Below are 18159 nucleotides of genomic sequence, written 5' to 3' on the forward strand. Positions count from 1 at the left end.
CAGCAACCTCCAGCTCTTGGTCTTAGACGATTCTCTTGCCTCAGCCTCCCAAGTAGCTGGGACTACAGGTGCTTGCCACAACGCCTGGCTATTTTTTTGTTGCAATTTGGCCGGGGCTGGGTTTGAACCCACCACCCTTGGTATAGGGGGCTGGCGCCCTACTCACTGAGCCACAGGTGCTGCCCTCGACTATGCATTCTTTCTTACATTCAAAATTGGAATTCAAGTCATAAGTTTGTAGCATAAAAGGATGGTCTTCCATGGTCAGTAATTTTTACCAGAACTATTCATTTTTCAGTAAAGTGAGAAAAAATATTATTTAAAATAGAATAGGTGGCCACAGTTCAGGCACTTTGCCTCAGTGTTGTGTCTTTGACACTAGATTTTGAAAACGGCTTAAATGATGATTTGGGAAGGGTAGTTTATGTGCTTTGTGCTGCTGGTAAGTATGCATGGCATAATCCTCAATTCCCAGCAGGTGGAGTTTTACTACATGACATTTTTGTTCCATGAAAGAGCACATTTGCCCTTTCCAAAGCAGAGTGATGTCAGAGAGGATTTGATTTCAAAACTTCCTGCCATTGTATTTTCATATTTCTTTTTAGAGTTAAACATTTTTGGTTTTTTAAAAAATTTCGGATTGGGGTGGTGCCTGTGGCTCAGCGGGTAGGGCGCCGGCCCCATATGCCGAGGGTGACGGGTTCAAACCCAGCCCCGGCCAAACTGCAACAACAAAAAAAAAATAAAAAATAAAAAATTTCAGATTGAAATAAGGGTACATATACTTATAAATATATGTACATATACTTATATACATACATACACATACCCTAAGTATATGTATAAGTATATGTACATATGTACATATACATATACTTAGGGTACATTGTTTGTATTTGTTAGGTAAAGTCCAAGTTGTAGTTGAGCCCTTCCCCCAGAAGGTGTTCTGTATACCCCTACATTGTGCCCATTAGGTGAGAGGGGAGTTAAAGTTTTTTTTTAAAGAAACGAAGTATTAGTAAATTATTTAGCGCTTTTCTTACCAGAGAGTTGACAAATAAGCAGTGCTTTAAATTTGCCGTCCAAGGAGGGCTTTGATAGCTTCAGATGAGAAGGCTTTGGAGGCTTCGGCTTGTTTTTGCCCTTTGTAGCTTGGCACACCCCCAGCCTAGCCATTCTAAATGTATGACTGGTTCTGCCAGAGGTAGCCCCACAAGGTAACCTGAGGTAACCCCTCCAAGGATCACCAGGTTGCTCTGATTAAAGCACAGCCTTGAAGCTACCTAAGATTGCTCTGCCCTTGGTACGGGTGTGCTCAAGGAGAGGTCTCCGCTGGCCGCCTTAGCTCCAAGTCCTGCTCCTCAAGTGTTATCCAGGCCCTGGCTGTGGTGAGGCTGGGTCCCATGCTGGTTTGCTCACATCTGACACAGCTGGCACTCTTAAACTGGCCTAGGCATTTGGATCTTGCCCTGGAAATGCACCTCATCCTGCTGTTCTGCTGCTGCCCAGCAGACCACCTAGACTTAGTGACATTCATTTATTAATATTCTCCCTGGGGTATCTAATGGATGCAGTCAGATGGAGCCAGGAGGGGCCACCTCCTAGGCACTCACCCACACAAGTCTGGCAGTTACCTGGGATCTCAGCAGACGCCCTTGACGTGGCGTCTCCTTGTCACCTGGACTTTCTGGGGGATATTGACTGAGTTCCAAGATAAATACCCCAGAGAGAGCCAAGTAGAAAAGGTGTCACTTTTTTTCTAACTTCTAGGCTCTGAAGTAACTGGGTGTCATTTCTGCTATATTTTGTTCATCCCAAGTGAGTTCCTTAGGTCAGCTCCTACTCAAAGGAAGAATTACATTTCACCATTCCAGCTCTTTTTTTTTTTTTTTTTTTTTTTTGAGACAGTCTCAAGCTGTCGCTCTGGGTAGAGTGCTGTGGCATCACAGCTCACAGCAACCTTCAACTCTTGGGCTTAAGCAGTTCTCTTGCCTCAGCCTCCCAAGTAGCTGGGATTACAGGCGCCTGCCACAAGGCCCGGCTATTTTTTGGTTGCAGCCGTCGTTGTTTGGCAGGCCTGGGCTGGATTCGAACCCGCCAGCTCCAGTGTATGTGGCTGGTGTCTTAGCCACTTGAACTACAGGCACTGAGCCTTTTTTTTTTTTTTTTTTTAAAGACATAGTCTCACTCCGTGGCCCTGGATGGAGTGCCGTGGTGTCATCATAGCTCACAACAACCTTAAACTCTTGGGCTCAAGAGATCCTCTTGGCCTCAGTTTTCTATTTTTAGTAGAGCCGGGGTCTCACTCTTACTCAGGCTGGTCTCAGGCTTCTTTATTTATTTATTTATTTTTGAGACAGAGCCTCAAGCTGTCACCCTGGGTAGAGTGCTGTGGCATCGGAGCTCAAAGCAACCTTCAACTCCTGGGCTCAAGCAATTCTCCTGCCTCTGCCTCCCAAGTAGCTGGGACTACAGGTGCCCGCCACAACACCGGCTATTTTTTTGGTTGCAGTCGTCATTGTTGTTTGGGGCCTGGGCTGGATTCAAACCCGCCCAGGTGCTGCTTGAGCCACAGGCACCGAGCCTGGTCTTGAGCTTCTGAACCTAAGTGATCCACTGCTTCAGCCTCCCAGAGTGCTGGAATTACAGCACTACATTGCACCTCTTGATGGGAAGGAAGAAGTGTCAAAGACTTTGAGGACATTTTAAAACCACTGCCCTACCTGCATCCTTTGGGCCCCAGAGAGCTGCCTTAATTCTCAGTTGAATCTACTAAACGTTCAGAATTGATCTTTGGGCTCCTAGGCAGTGTGGGTGGAAAGGTAGGAAGAAACTTCTCTCAGGTTCATGAGTTTCTACAGCAACTGTGTCCCTAGCATACCTGATAGCTTTTGAGCATAGCTTTCTGCTGGGAGTGTTGTCTCTGATAAGTGGACCAATTTTGCAGATCAAGTAAATTTGGGAGGAGAATAGCCTTTGTTTCTCTACAGGTCTTTACTTTGGAATTTTAGCAAAGAGACCAAGGTTTTCGAGCATTCTTTAGGCTTGATTTTAACTGAGTTTTAAGAGGAGAGCCAAGTAGAATGTTTATGGAATTGAGTCTGCTAGGCCAGGTATATGAGTAAACTCTGCAAGGGAGTAAGTATTGCAATGGAGATCAGGGATTAGCAGCTTGGGCCCAGGCATGACAGCCAGTTGTCTCCACTTGTCCCCCCTTCCTCCTGTGGCTAAGGGTGCAATGATCAAAAGGCGCATATATGCCCCAATTTAATTATACACTCAGGTGTTTTTTAAATGGAATGGTTAGGTGGTATCATTCTATGTGTCTTGATAGGAAGGTGTTTCATGGATAAAATGAGATTCCAGACTTCTGAAGATGGCAAGAAAAATATTTATAGTAGAAAATTCTCTCAGTAAGAATTACATTAAAAATAGGGTTTAGAATAAAAAACTTAGGATGACAGTATATCACATTGGATTATGATTTTCACCTAGCCATTTTTAAAAGGATATAGAAACAGCATCCTTTGGCATATCTAACATAATTGATTCAGCCCCTTTAGAAAATGGGTGACAATAATTTTTCTAGAATTTGGAGTCCTAAATTGTATTTTTTAACATGACCTATATTCATAGTTATAACTTTCTTCATCTAGTAGTTGTGGATTAGCAAAATAACAAAGAGGCAATTTATATCTGAATACAAAGAAAAAAGATGATTCCATTATACAGTGATTGATTTTAGGTTTTGGTATTAGGTTAGGAAAAAAATTCCATGTTTTAAAATAGATCATTTTGTCTAGAGCAGCCAAGGCATCTTTATCTATAATGAAAATCTCATTTACTCTTAAAGAACCCCAAAAACCAGTGCCCCTAAGTGAAATAGAAATGTTAAAAGAGAAAGCTTGAGTGGCTGTGGGAGAGATTTGCATCACTGTTATTGATTCCTGGCGTGCTGGAATTATAGGAAAACTTTCTATGACTTTAACTGACATTCTTTTATCCCTTGGGTAAGAGGTGGAATGTAATTCTTTGGACGTTTGTACAAATTATGTCAGTAGTTCTGAAATATGAGTAGTCAATAAATTTCACTGCCATGACTAAGACAGTGTTATCATGGAGTTTCTAATAAGACTCTCCATTAAAAGTTGAAGTCTTGCATGGCAGGCTGTCCTGACTTAGTTGTTCCTGTCTCATAAAACTATTATTATTTTTTTTTGAGACAGTTTCACCATGTCACCCTCGGTGAAGTGCTGTTGTGTCACAGCTCACAGCAACCTCAAACTCTTAGCGTTAAGCGATTTTCTTGCCTCAGCCTCCCAAGTACCTGGGACTACAGGTGCCCTCCACAACGCCCAACTATTTTTTTGTTGCAGTTGTCGTTTAGCTGGCCAGGTTCTAACCAGGTTCTAACCTGCCAGCCTGAGTGTACGTGGCCGGCGCCATAACCACTGTGCTACAGGCGCCAAGCCATCATAAAACTTTTGACAGAGAAGAGAGTCAAAAGTGCTATTTATTGCCCTGAAATAAAGTTGATGTCTTTGAGCTGTCATCCAAATAAATTATAGTAATAGTCCAGTTTGATTATAGTTAGCAAAGATGTCTGCTAGGTGATATCTCTGGGTAGCAGGCTATTCCTCTGCTAAAGAGTATACATTCATCCTTTGCTATCTGTGAGGAATTGGTCCCTGGACCCCCTCGAATACACAGATGCTCAAGTCCCTTATGTAAAATGGCTATTTACATAGAACCTATGGACATCCTCCTGTCTACTTTAAATCATCTCTAGATTACTTATAATACCTAAGACAATGTGAATAGTTGTTACACTATATTGTTTAGGGAATAATGACAAGAAAAAAAGCCTGTACGTGTTTAGATGGGTTTTTGTCCCCCAAATATTTTCAATCCGAGGTTGCTTGTATCCACAAATGTGGTACCCACGGATACAGAGTGCCAACAGTGTTTGAAATGGTCACAAACATTTCAGCCCAATTGCCAGCTTCTCTCATTTCTGTATACTGCAGGCAGTTAAATCTTTTTTTTCCCCCTCAGATGTGCCACACTTGGAATTGTAATAAATTCCAATTCTGGGTTCCTAAGGCAAAAGTTCCACAAACAATTCCTATGTTTAGTTAATTGCAAAATGGGTTTTAGTACCTGATAATCATATGCCATTTGGTACATGTTAAGAAAGTTGGCACACACTCTGGGAAGCTGAGATGGGTGGATTGCCTGAGCTCACAGGTTCAAGACCAGCCTAAGCAAGAGCCAGACCGCGTCTCTAAAAATAGCCAGGCATTATGGCAGGTGTCTGTAGTCCTAGGTACTTGGGAGGCTGAGGCAAGAGAAGCACTTGAGCCTAGAAGTTTGAGGTTGCTGTGAGCTGTGACACCACAGCACTCTACCAAGGGAGACCAAGTGAGACTATCTCAAAAAAAAGAAAGTTGGCAAAGATATTTATACTGTTGGCTCTAATATTTACTACCACGAAATGAGATTATGCCAATATTATGTAGAATTTTCATCTTTGCAAGTTTTAGTTTAATTCTGAATTTTATACATATGAAAAACTTTAATAATTGTACACATTTAACAGATTATAAGAGGCAGAATGAAAGTAGTGATTTCCTCTCCCTAGTAAGGAGAAGCTTGATAAATGATTTTCAGGGGTATTCTTCAGGGGTCTAAGTACTGGATGTAAATTCATGACAGACGACTTTTAAGTTATCTATCGAGACTGAGATTTGTAGACGTTGAACAATAATAATAATAGTTTATTATCAAGTGATATTTTGAGTTTTAATAGCTAAAATATTTTACTCTTCTACATAAACAGTCATGAAACATTAAAGTTTTTGAAATATAATCTGAAAGTAGATGATCCCTATAGCTATTTAGAACATAAATTAGGAAGAATAGATAACTTAGGACAGTGGATAACTTTCAACTTGTGTGCATCAGAGTCATTTGGAGAGTTTGTTGAAAATATAAATACTGAGACTTCACTCACTATCTATAAAATTCAATCTCTAGGAGAGGCTTGATCATCTTTAGTTTGGGATAGTTCTCATATATTTTAAGCCTTGCATACCACTGTTTTAGGATGGAACCCTTCTGGCACTTCTTCAGGTTATTGACTGGCATAGAAATGCATGTGGAAAGCCTTTGATCCCTGTGCATGAAATGCAATAATAACAATAGTTGCCATCTGTAATCCTAGCATTCTGGAAAGCTGAGGTAGGAGGATGTTTGAGCTCAGAAGTTGGAGACCAGCCTGAGAGAAAATGGGACCTCATCTCTACTAAAAACAGAAAAATTAACCAGGCATTGTGCTGGGTGCCTGTAGTCCCAGTTACTTGGAAGGCTAAGACAGGAGGATTGCTTGGACCCAGGAGTTTGAAATTGCTGTGAGTTAAACTAACACTATAGCTCTCTAGCCTGGGGGACAGAGTGAGACTGTGTCTCAAAAAAAAAAAAAGTAAGAAAGAATCCAAAAAGTTAAATATTTTCTCTACGGTTATGTGGCAAGAAAGTGGTACAGTAGGGACTTGAGGTTTGGTCTTTATAATTTTAAAATCTCTCTCTGTATCCTTGAAATCTGTTCTAAAATGAAGACTTTTAAATATTATACAGTATCTGGGTATCTGGTCAGGATGGTAGTGAGCTAAGCTGGGTTTGGGGGCAGTCTTACCTCCTTCCATCCAACCTTCAAGAGAGGAGAAAAGTAGCCTAGGAGATGAGGCTTTGCCCGTTCTAACAGTGATCAGGGTGATGTGGCCTAAGTCTCTCTAGGCTGCCCCAAGGCGGGGTTCCAAGTGGAGAACTCGAGAGCCTTCTGAGCTGCTTACTCTAAGGCCTGGTGGGAGTGGCTTTATGCTTTATCACAGTGGTAGAATGAGCATTGGAATCTTATTCTGGATTATTGTTTTTCTCAGCATCAGTTAAGCAGCCCTAATTTTTATTTAAAATGAAGAACTGTCCTGCAGGTAAGAGTTGTTCCCCACACAGGTTCATGTTTCAAAAACAGAGAAAAAGGCACAGGTTTGATTCAGCCATCTTGTGAGCTGACTGTAAAAAGAAATATCGATTTTGTTTCGTAGTCATGGAGAAAAGAGCTAAAATAAATTACATGAGACTCAGTCAAAGAAATAGATTTTTTTGACAGAGAAGGTCTTGGTCTGTTGTCCAGGTTAGAGGGTAGTGGTGTCATCAGAGCTCACTGCAACCTCAAACTCCTGAGTTGAAGCGATCGTCCTGCCTCAGTCTTCCAAGAAGCTGGGATTACTGGTGTGCATCACTATGCTGGGATAATTTTTTTTCCTGTTGTTGTTGTTTTTTTTTTTAATTTCAGATTAATATGATGGTACAAACGACATTTACAACGTTTGCATTTGTTAGCTAAGGGACTAGCTATATGCTGCCCCCAAGAGGTGTGCTGTTATACCCTTACATTGTGCCCATTAGGTGGGAGTACACCAATGTCCCTCGTTTCTCCCCACTCCCTCCTCCCATCTCCCCCCCCATTTTCTTGTTTTTCTTTCTTTTTTTTTTTTTGTTCAGATGGGGTCTTCCTTTTTTTTTTTTTTTCAATATGGAACGTTTCACAAATTTGCGTGTCATCCTTGCGCAGGGGCCATGCTAAGCTTCTCTGTATCATTCTAATTTTAGTATATGTGCTGCTGAAGCGAGCACCTTTTTTTTTTTTTGAGACAGAGTCTTATTATGTCACCCTCGGTAGAGTGCCGTGGTGTCACAGCTCACAGCAACCTCAAACTCTTGGGCGTAAGTGACTCTCTTGCCTCAGCCTCCCAAGTAGCAGGGACTATAGGCGCCCACCACAATGCCCAGCAATTTTTTTTTTTTTTTGTAGTTGTCATTGTTTGGCAGGCCCGAGCTGGATTCGAACCTGCCAGCTCTGGAGTATGTGGCTGGCGCCCTAGCTGCTGAACTGTAGGCACCCAGCCAGATGGGGTCTTCCTATACCTCAGGCTGGTATCTTAACTCCTAGGCTATGGGATCCTCCCACCTCAGTTTCCCAAAGTGCAAGGGTTACCAGTGTGAGCTACCATATCTGGATGGAAATAGATTTTGTTAGGAAACCCAGTGATGATTCAGCTGAACTTCTAGAAACAAGCAATTTTAAGTAAGCAGTTACGAAGCACTTTGTAAATAAATGTGCCATGAAATAGAAGTAACTTGTTAACACAAATAGTGTCCAGTTCATCATTATAGCAAAATATGGTGTGGTAGTTGTTCTTTTGTTCATTTTCGTGTAAACTGTCTCCTTAGAAATGTTGCAGCAGCTGCACCAGCAGCTGGTCGAAGCTGAACGTAGGTCAATGACATACCTGAGACGGTACAACAAGATCCAAGCAGACTACCACAATCTTATTGGAGTCACAGCAGAGCTAGTGGATTCTCTCGAGGCCACAGTCAGTGGCAAGATGGTAAGGAAGATCCCCAACTGCATGTGTGTCTATTTACCAGAGGAGAAGTGCTATGGTCGTGGACTATTGGTAGGGCCAGTGGAGCCTGCCTCTCTCTCAGAGCCACACCAGCAGAGCCTGCTGCTCTATTTCACAGCTAATGTGCACAGAGGAGACTAAGCTGACGCTTCTCACTGGTTTTATCCATTTTTCCTGACGCATTGTTGACCGTATCTTTATTTCTCTACCTTATTCTCAACATTACCAAAGAGCAATAGAAAAAAATTATATAGTGACAAAAAAAAAAAAACAATGAAAAGGCAGTACCCTGCTGACATAGGAAAGCTATTGATTTTCATGTATTGATTTTGTATCCAGCTACCTTTTTGAACAATACTAAACTCATAGACCTTTTGATTCTTTTGTATTCTAGATTGACAGTCATGTCATCTTCAAATAAAGACGTTTTTGGTTTTTTTTTAATTTATCTTAACTTTTTTTTTTTTTTGAGACAGACTCTCACTCACTCACCCTGCAGTAGAGTGCTGTGGCATCAGAGCTCACAGCAACCTCAAACTCTTGGGCTCAAGCGATTCTTTTGCCTCAGCCTCCCCAGTAGCTGGACTACAAGCACCCGCCTCAACGCCTGGCTATTTTTGTTGTTGTTGTAGTTGTCATTTTTGTTTAGTAAGCCCAGCTGGGTTTCGAATCTGCCAGCCCTGGTGTATGTGGCCAGTGCCCTAACCACTGAGCTACGGGCACCAAGCCTTAACTATTTTTTAGTACCTTAGCAAAGACTTATGAGATATTGTTGAGTAATTTCATCATTGGCATCTTTGTCTTATTCTTGACTATAATGGAAACAACTTAAATGTTTCACTTTAAAACATCATAAAGTACAGGCTCAGCACCCTTAGCTCAGTGAGTAGGGCACCAGCCACGTACACTGAAGCTGGCGGGTTCAAGCCCGGCCTGGGCTTACTAAACAACGATGACAACTGCAACCAAAAAGAAAAAATAGCTGGGCGTGTGGCAGGCACCTGTAGTCCCAGCTAGTTGAGAGGCTGAGGCAAGAGAATCACTTAGCCCAAGAGTTTGAAGTTGCTGTGAGCTTTGATGCCACAGCACTCTATCGAGGACGACATAACAAGACTTTGTCTCAAAAAAAAAAAATACAAAATTATAAATACAATAAAATCTCTCTGTATAGATATTAAGGTTTTAAAAAGTGACATAATTGTAGGTTCACATAACAGTTATAAAAAATAAAGTAGAAAGATTCTTTAAATACTTTGCCAAATTCCCCCAGTGGTAACATTTTATAAAACTGTGGTATAATATGACTACCAGCAAGTGACATTGATACAATCTATTGATCTTTTTTAGATTTCTCCAGTTTTTTTCTTTGTTTGTTTGTTTGTTTGAGACAGAGTCTCACTCTGCTGCCTTTGGTAGAGTGCCATGGTGTCATAGCTCACTGCACCCTCAAACTTGTACTCACGCAGTCCTCCTGCCTCAGCCTCCTGACTAGCTGGGACTAGAGGTATCTGCCACAATGCCCAGGTAGTTTTTCTCGGACTGATCTCAAACTCCTGAGCTCAAGCAGTCTACAGGCTTTAGCCTCCCAAAGTGTTAGGATCACAAACATGAGCCACTGTACCTGGTTAGATTTCCCCAGTTTTACTTGTACTCACGTGTGCATGCACGTGTGTGTATTAACCTCTATACAGATTTTTCGCTAGTGCAGGTTTGTATATTAAAATAACCTTAAAATATGATTTACCAAATAATATAGAAAATGTCAAAAATATAGAATGATGCAAAAAATAAATTGAAAAATTATCTATAATTATGTTACCTAGGAAAAATACTTGTTAATGTTCCAGACTTTTTTCAGTACTTAGATACGCATGTTTTTCAAAAATGGATTCTAGGTCACACCCTGAATTCTAGTGTGCTTTTTTCTTAATACTGACTTATATTCTTTTTTTTTATTTATTCATAACTGTGTACATTAATGCATTTATGGGGTACAATGTGCTGATTTTATATACAATTTGGAATGCTTACATTAAACTGGTTAACGTAATTGTCACCTCACTTACCTGTTATGTTAAGACATTTATTTATATCTTACGTTCATGAAGTCATTAAATGTTCTTCTACCCTGCTTCACCTTTAGTGTGTGCGTGGTTTTCTGCCATGTGGCAGTGTCATACTTTATGTAGTCTCAGGCCCTACTGTTGGATGTTTAGGCTGTTTCTAGGTTTTACTTTTGTAAATTATATATTTTATAATATCCTCGGAGAGTGAGACTCCGCTGCATTTTATAAAGTTGATTTGCCAGGGTGAAATCTACGTTTAGGGTCTTCCAGAAAGGTTACGCTAATCTGATTCCTGGAGAGTTTGTTTCCTTGTATCTTTGCCAATCTTGGGTATTATTAAAAGTTTTATTTTCTGCAAATTTGATAAGTGAGAAATAGTATCTCATGATTTAAATGTGCATTATATTCATTGCTCATGAAACTGAACATCGTTATATGTTTCTTTTATTCATTTAACCAAGATCTATTGACTGTATATCAGTGCCTGGTCATGTTCTAATCATTTGGGACACACTAGGCAACACAGCAGAAATCCCTGCTTCCTCATGGGGGAGAGCGTGAGCGACAGGAGAGCGATGCAAGTCAGGTCTGGGGGCCTGGGATCTCAGGCCATCAGAAGGTTTTGGCTTTTACTCTGAATAACTGAGGAGCAGAACGGTGAAGTGACAAGGTCTGACAGGTTGTGATGGTCACCTGGCCGTTGCTTTAAAACAGCCCACAGGTGGGTGTGGGAGACCAGTGAGGCAGCTGTTGCAGTAATGAACTGGAGACCTGGTGGAGTCAATGGTGGCAGTCCAGGTGGGAGAACTGCTCACTTGCACATGTAAAGATGGAGCTCACAGTGTTTCCTGCTGGACTGGGCCTGGGTAGAAGAGCCAGGAGTGAAGGATGACTGCCTGAGCATTGGCCTAACACTACTAGAGAGGTAGGATTGCCACCACCTGAGACAGGGAAGACCTTGGCTGGAACAGGTTTGAGGGGAAAGCAGGGGTTCAGCTTTAGACATGCTGTTAGACACAGGACATTTACCATTCATCTTTTGTAAATATTTCCTTCAGTTTGTTCCTTGCTTTTTAATTGAGTCTTTCTAAATTTAGTAAGTTTATATAGTCAAATCTATCCATTTTCCCCCTGAGCCATTCTGACTTTTTCATAGTGTGATTAGAGAAGATACTCCTACTGAGGGAGCCCAGACACATAATTTAATTTTCTTCTATGGGTTGTTTTGTTTGTTTTTAACTATTTTACCTTTAAGTCTTTAATCCATATGGAATTTATTTTGATAGACTATATGAGAAGGCATCTACTTTTCCTCCCCCCAAAAACATAATCATCTGAGCAAAAACTATTTACTTCTTTCATCACTAATTTGAATGGCTACTTTTATATATTGGATTTTAATTGTTTTTCCATTATTCTGACTAGTCTTAAGTTAGCAATGCATTTTTACTATCACAGTTTTTTTGACATGTTTCATCCAGTGCTGAAAGCTCTTTTGCCATGTGAAAGCCCAGCACACAGACATTCCCAGAACTGCAGCAAGATGCGTGGTGTGACTGGAAGGGTGAAGCTTAAACACATGGCCACATGTTGAAAAATGATGCAGGGAACATAGCTAGATAAAGGTCACGGGAGATTTGTAGACTTAGGAATATGTGCTTTATCCTATCGTTCATTAGTGAGGAGTTGCTGAAATGTCTGCCTTAAAAATTGGATTTTTTAAGTTAATTAGAGTTTTTTTAGTTTTAAAATGTATTAACTTTTTCATTAATACGGACAAGTACCAGAAACAAGAAATGGCTCACATAATCACTGTCGACCACCCCAAAAAAATTTTTTTAAAGGCACATAAGTAGAAAATTCAAATTTTCTACAGTACAGAAAGAAAAAGAGACGTTTAACATTTTCCTTTTGCCTTCTCTCTTATGAGAAAATAATTGCCACCGGCTGGCACAGTGGTTCATGCGTGTAATCCTAGAACTCTGGGAGGCTGAGGTGTGTGTGGATTGTTTGAGCTCAGGAGTTCAAGACCAACCTGAGCAAGAGCAGGACTGCCCATCTCTATTAAAGATAGAAAAACTAGCTGGGTGTTGTGGCAGGTACCTATAGTCCCAGCTCCTCAGGAGGCTGAGGCAAGAGGATCACTTGAACCCAAGAGTTTGAGGTTGCTGTGAGCTGTGACATCACAACACTCTACCAAGGGCAACAAAATGAGACTCTGTCTCAATAAAAAAAGCAAAGCAAACAAGCCGTCATTCTTAGTGTGCCTTTTACAGCCAGGTAGGTGTGACATTAGCTGTGGCATGGTGACCAGAGGTGAGCACATGAGCTGCTGCTGCTGGAGTTTGCAAGCAGGAGCCTGTAGATGGCAAGGCAGGGATGTAAAGAGGCCCCGAGTATCAATATGAGACAGAGGAGGGTGCCTGGATTCTAAACTAGCTTGGGTTTTTGCTGTAGTTTTATTTTTGTTTTTTGATATTTTTAGAGATGGGAGACTTACTCTGCCTCCCAGGCTGGAGTGCAGTGGCACAATCTTAGCTCACTGCAGCCTTAAAGGCTTGAGTGAGCCTTCTGCCTCAGCCTCGGATCCGCTGAGACTGTAGTGTACGCTGCCATACCTGGCTAATTTTTTATTTTTTGTAGAGACGAGGTATTACTATGTTGCTCAGGCTGGTCACAAACTCCTGTCCTCAAGTGATCCTCCTGCCACAGCCTCCCAAAATGCTGAGATTACAGATGTGAGCTACTGCTCCCAGCATAGTTTGTTTTTAGTGTAAAAGAAATAAATGGGTTGTGGTAAACAATTAAAACAGTTCAGAGGAGCATATGGTAAGGAGCAAAAGCTCCCTATGCCCCAACTCCTTAGTTTCATATCTTTACTCATATTCAAGATTAACATTTTCTTATGTATTATTTCAGAACATTTCTCTGCATGTGCACAGGCACACACATACATATACTTACCTGGTATCATAAGCTCCATTACTCTTCTGAAACTTGCTGTTTCTTACCCAGTGTATCTTGGAGGTCTTTCCATCTGACTAACCATCTCATTCTTTTTAAGGCCTGTACATTATTCCATTATAAGAGTGAACTTTTTTTTTTTTTAATCTGATCTCTAAGTGATGAACATTTAGATTTGGGGGATTTTGTTTACTACAAAAAAAAAATGTTGCAATAAACATTCTTGTATATACTGTATACCTTTGAATATACTTATAGGTAAGATAGGATCCTAAAAGTGGAATTGGTAGGTCAAAAGAATGGGCATTCAGTGAGATTGACGTATGGTTCCCAGTAGTGGATCAGCTGGAGTTTCCAATAACATGGTGGGACAGTGAGGCGACAAGTCCCTGCTTATTGGAGTCTTTAAACATGGTTATAAGAAATATAATGCTATGAGAGCAGACCCAGCCTTATGCTTCCTGGAAAAAGCTGGTAAACCAGATGACAAAGCCCTTGCAGCAGACTATCCAAGTGTTGGATAATTTCTCTGATGTAGTAGAAGGGGTTGACTTTGATAAAGACTGTGAAGATCCTGAATATAAACCACTCTAGGGTCCCCGGAGGGACCAAGATGATGAGGGTGATCCCTTGATGGATGAGGAGATCTCAGTGATTGATGGAAATGAAGCTCAGGTGACCCAACAGCCAGGCCATCTATTCTGGCCTCCTGGCTCTGCCATACAGTAGGCTTTAGCGCCTAGTAATAGCCTATCAGTGTAGCTACAAGAGAGAACAGGTGAAGACAGAGGCGGCAGAACTTGGGGACCAGCAAAGGCGATGTTGTGAAATAGGTTTCAAGCTCAAAGAAATTGCTCATCAGGAGAAACAACAACAATGGACAAGCTATGCACAAACTGATTTCTATCGAGTTGCATGTACTTTTGGTGTGGAATATGACCCTGACACCATGCAGTTCCATTGGGATCACTTCCACACTTTTGCTCGACTGGACAAACAGATGAAAGCCTTAACAAGTATTTTCATGGCTTCATGGCTACATGCTGCCAAGTGTGCCGCCTTCCCTCAGCAGCTGGAGATGAACCCCCTGACCCTAATCTGCTCATTCAGCCCATCACTGAGGAAAGGGCCTCACAGACTCTCTACTGTATTGAGTTGCTTCGACGCTTGTGGAAACAAGTTTTATGCCACCTTCTTTTGAAAGATTGGCTGGCATTGTGTCAGCCTCCAGGTCCTGAATTGCCCAAAGGGTGGAAGCCTGTTCAGCATGATGGGGAGTTTCTACGAGGGGCAGCCTGTCATGGGGTGAGCCTAACAGACTGCAACATCATGCAGGACCCAGACTTCTCTTTTTTGGCTGCCCGTATAATATATGCAGAACCATCAGGCCGGAGCACCAGCTCCATCTCTGTCACACTGCTCTACTCCACTGCAGCACCAGCAGTATTCCTCGAGCACTGCCTCACCATTGCCCATTTGTCCAGATGCTCCTGTTGAAAATTCACCTGAGGTTTGATGAGAATATTTCAGATTGTATATGAAACCAGCACGTTGTACCCCTTGATTGCACTAATGTACACAGCTATGATTTAACAATTAAAAAAAAAAAAAGAAAATAGAACATGACTTTGTAATATATTTTGTGGATTTGTAGAGTAATGATGCTATGGTGCTTTTTTTTTGTGTGTGTGGTGATGATTGAACCTAAGGAGTCACGAAGAATTTAGTACTTCCTAATAATGGAAGATTTTGAGAGTCTGTAATTTCTTGTTAGGTGTACTTTTGCGGAAGTGGTAAAACATAATAGGGAAAAAATTTTCAGGAAGCATAATTATTGTAATAAATTGGCAAAATCACTTTTCCTTGCTTGCATAAATGGCTAGCAGAGGGGAAATAAACATTCCTGGGCATCTAAATAAATTGAAGCATGAGATTAAGTACTTCTTCTGATACAATGTCTAAAATTTACTAATTCTTGTCGGGAGAAATCCTTATGTAGCACAGATATTTTCATTAGCTTGCTTTTGTCATGTCTATCTCATCAACATTTATTTTTAGAAATATTATATAGCTGCTTAGCACAGTTGAAGACACTACGAAAGATGTGTCTGGTCTCCGTTCCAAACTGGATTGGAAGAAGGCAGTTGAAGACAATGCAGAAGGTCAGGATATTTTTGGCAAAAACTTAAATACTCTGTTTAGTAATATGGAAGAATTTATTAAGGATGGCAGCTCAAAACAAAAGGCCATGCTAGAAGTTCACAAGCCTTTGTTTGGTATGTTAAAACGTTTATATTCTAGTGTTTTGTGTGTTTAGTGTTTAATTTCAAAACTGATGATTTAATTTTGTAAAACTTAGGTGACCAGGCCTCTAATACCCTCCCAGTGCATTCACTATCTGTTTAGACTAGAGATTAATTCTTTTGCTGTCTTTGAATTATAACAAATATTAGAGTTTTTCCCCCCTGTTTTCTGCAAAATGCTGTTGGTTAAATGATTAAGAGTGTATTTATAAAAGTCCTCTTTATTCCTTAAAAAAAAAAAAGAAGAAGAAGAAGAAGAAAAGAAAATTCGCCTGAGGAGACATTTGCCTGGGTCCCCAATCTGGAGATTCTGACTTTAAAGCTAGAGCATGAGGTGGTTGTCAGGAGCTGACCAACCCCACAAGACCATGAGATGGGAGTAGCCTCCTCTGAAACTACCCTTTTGGTTTCCTGTAGTGTTCACAGTCAAAGTGGAGGATGAGGGTGATTTAGTCTCTGAGCTGGATTTGAGCAAGCTGTTGCCATCCTCTTCTTCCTCATCCTCATCCAGCTCCAACAATGATGAGAGTGAGGACAAAAAGGAAGAAAAACTAACTACTGACCAGGCCCACTCCAAGCTCTACAATGAAGAGAGTCTTCTGTCCCTCACTATGTCCCAAGATGGATTCCCAAATGAAGATGGGGAACAAATGACTCCTGAGCTTCTGCTGCTGCAGGAAAGACAAAGAGCGTCTGAGTGGCCCAAGAATCGTGTCCTGATAAACCATATTGACCTTGTCTGCCAGGCCATATTCTCGGGGAAGTGGCCTTCTAACCGCAGGAACCAGGAGATGGTAGTGGGAGGAATTTGGGGGCCAGGCAACCACTTGCTAGACAGTCCTTCCTGGACTCCTGGAGAATATGGTGATTCTCCAGTTCCTACACCACGAAGTAGCAGTGCAGCTTCCATGGCAGAGGAGGAAGCATCTGCAGTCAGCACAGCAGCGGCCCTGCTCACCAAACTTTGCCGAGGCACGGATGAGAATGAGTTTACGGTTTGGATCAAAGATGTAAGTTCAGCATTTAGGCGGTGGGAAATAGAGAATGAGGCTATGAGACTACTGTCCTCACTAGTTTCACTAATACGATACTTAAACTCATTTGGTTAGCATTTTAAAAATGAGAGGAGAAAAAAATTAGCATTCACTAAGATCCATTTAGGAAAAATCACTGAAATGAGGCAAGGAATCTCCTGAGGACTAGATTAAAAGAAACCATAGTTTTGAAGGAAATTATGGGAAAGCTGTTAAAAATGACACTTAAGTATCGTGGGCCTTATTAAATCAAAAATAAAGAGGAATCATTTCTACTAAAAAAAAAAAGTATGGGCATTAACATTTTTTTAGATGTTGCCAAATTATTTGTGCTAAAATTTCAACAATATCTATTCCCCAGTAATGTATGAGAAGGCTGTTTCTTCACACTTGGCCACACTAGATTATGATTAAACTTTGAAATCTTTGCCAGTTTGGTAAGTAAAATTTAGTATTCTGAGTGTTTTATTTATATTTCTTCAATTATGTATAAGGCTGAATATATTTTCATATATTGTTGGCTTATATATGTATGTGTGTATGTGTGTGATTTTTATTTCTTTTTTTTTGAGACAGAGTCTCACTATGTCGTCCTTGGTAGAGTGCTGTGACGTCACAGCTCACAGCAACCTCCAATTCTTGGGCTTGATTCTCTTGCCTCAGCCTCCCAAGTAGCTGGGAATACAGGTGCCCACCACAATGCCCAGCTATTTTATGTTGCAGTTGTCACTGTTGTTTAGTTGGCCTGGGCCGGGTTCAAACCTGCCAGTCTCAGTGTATGTGGCAGACGCTGTACCACTGTGCTATGGGTGCCGAGCCATGGTGGGTTTTTTTTTTTTTTAATTAGTCATGTCCTTTCCTCATTCTTCTGTTTTAATGACATGATCAAATTTGCCTATTAGAGAAATGGTTCTGGTGGCAGGTTGAAAAGTCAAAGAAGTCAACTAAGGAGTTGATCCAAAGTCTCAAAAGCCACAGAAGACTCTAGATGAGAACTGAAAAGTGTCCATTGGTTTTGACATTTAGGTCATTGGTGGGGACCTCTTGCCATGAGAGTTTTCAGGGTGTAATGCAGAGGAAACATGTTGAAAAGCAAAGGGCGGGGGTGAGACAGCAAACGTGGGTGGTTCTTCCAAGAGCCTTGGCTGTTGGGGAAGGATGTTGAGGACTGGTCAATTGATGAAGACCCTGGAGGAGGTGGGAAGGTATATTTTAAATATGAAATATATTTCAACACATTTCTAGTTGTAGGGAAGGAATAGGTGTAGAAAGAAAGTCTAAGAATAGAGGACTAAAAAGGAATATTTACATTTTAATACTGTAG

General features: G+C 41.1%; 1 protein-coding gene, 1 non-coding gene and 1 pseudogene across 4 annotated transcripts in view; 2 read left to right on the top strand and 1 right to left on the bottom strand.

Moving 5' to 3' along the window:
* ARMC9 (armadillo repeat containing 9) overlaps positions 1–18159 on the top strand; it is a 199553-nt gene that overhangs the window by 32343 nt on the left and 149051 nt on the right. For all 3 annotated transcript variants that reach the window (XM_053597121.1, XM_053597122.1, XM_053597123.1), the window contains exon 8: positions 8293–8450. In XM_053597121.1, coding sequence (XP_053453096.1) covers positions 8293–8450 — 158 coding nt within the window. The remainder of the gene's footprint in view (positions 1–8292; positions 8451–18159) is intronic.
* Positions 7589–7695, bottom strand: LOC128590963 (U6 spliceosomal RNA). Its single transcript, XR_008381421.1, has one exon. It is a non-coding gene; the product is annotated as a U6 spliceosomal RNA (small nuclear RNA).
* LOC128590045 (chromodomain-helicase-DNA-binding protein 8-like) lies at positions 13779–17171 on the top strand (annotated as a pseudogene).

Source organism: Nycticebus coucang, chromosome 7 (genome assembly GCF_027406575.1).
Source record: "Nycticebus coucang isolate mNycCou1 chromosome 7, mNycCou1.pri, whole genome shotgun sequence".
In the NCBI taxonomy this organism is placed as follows: domain Eukaryota; kingdom Metazoa; phylum Chordata; class Mammalia; order Primates; family Lorisidae; genus Nycticebus; species Nycticebus coucang.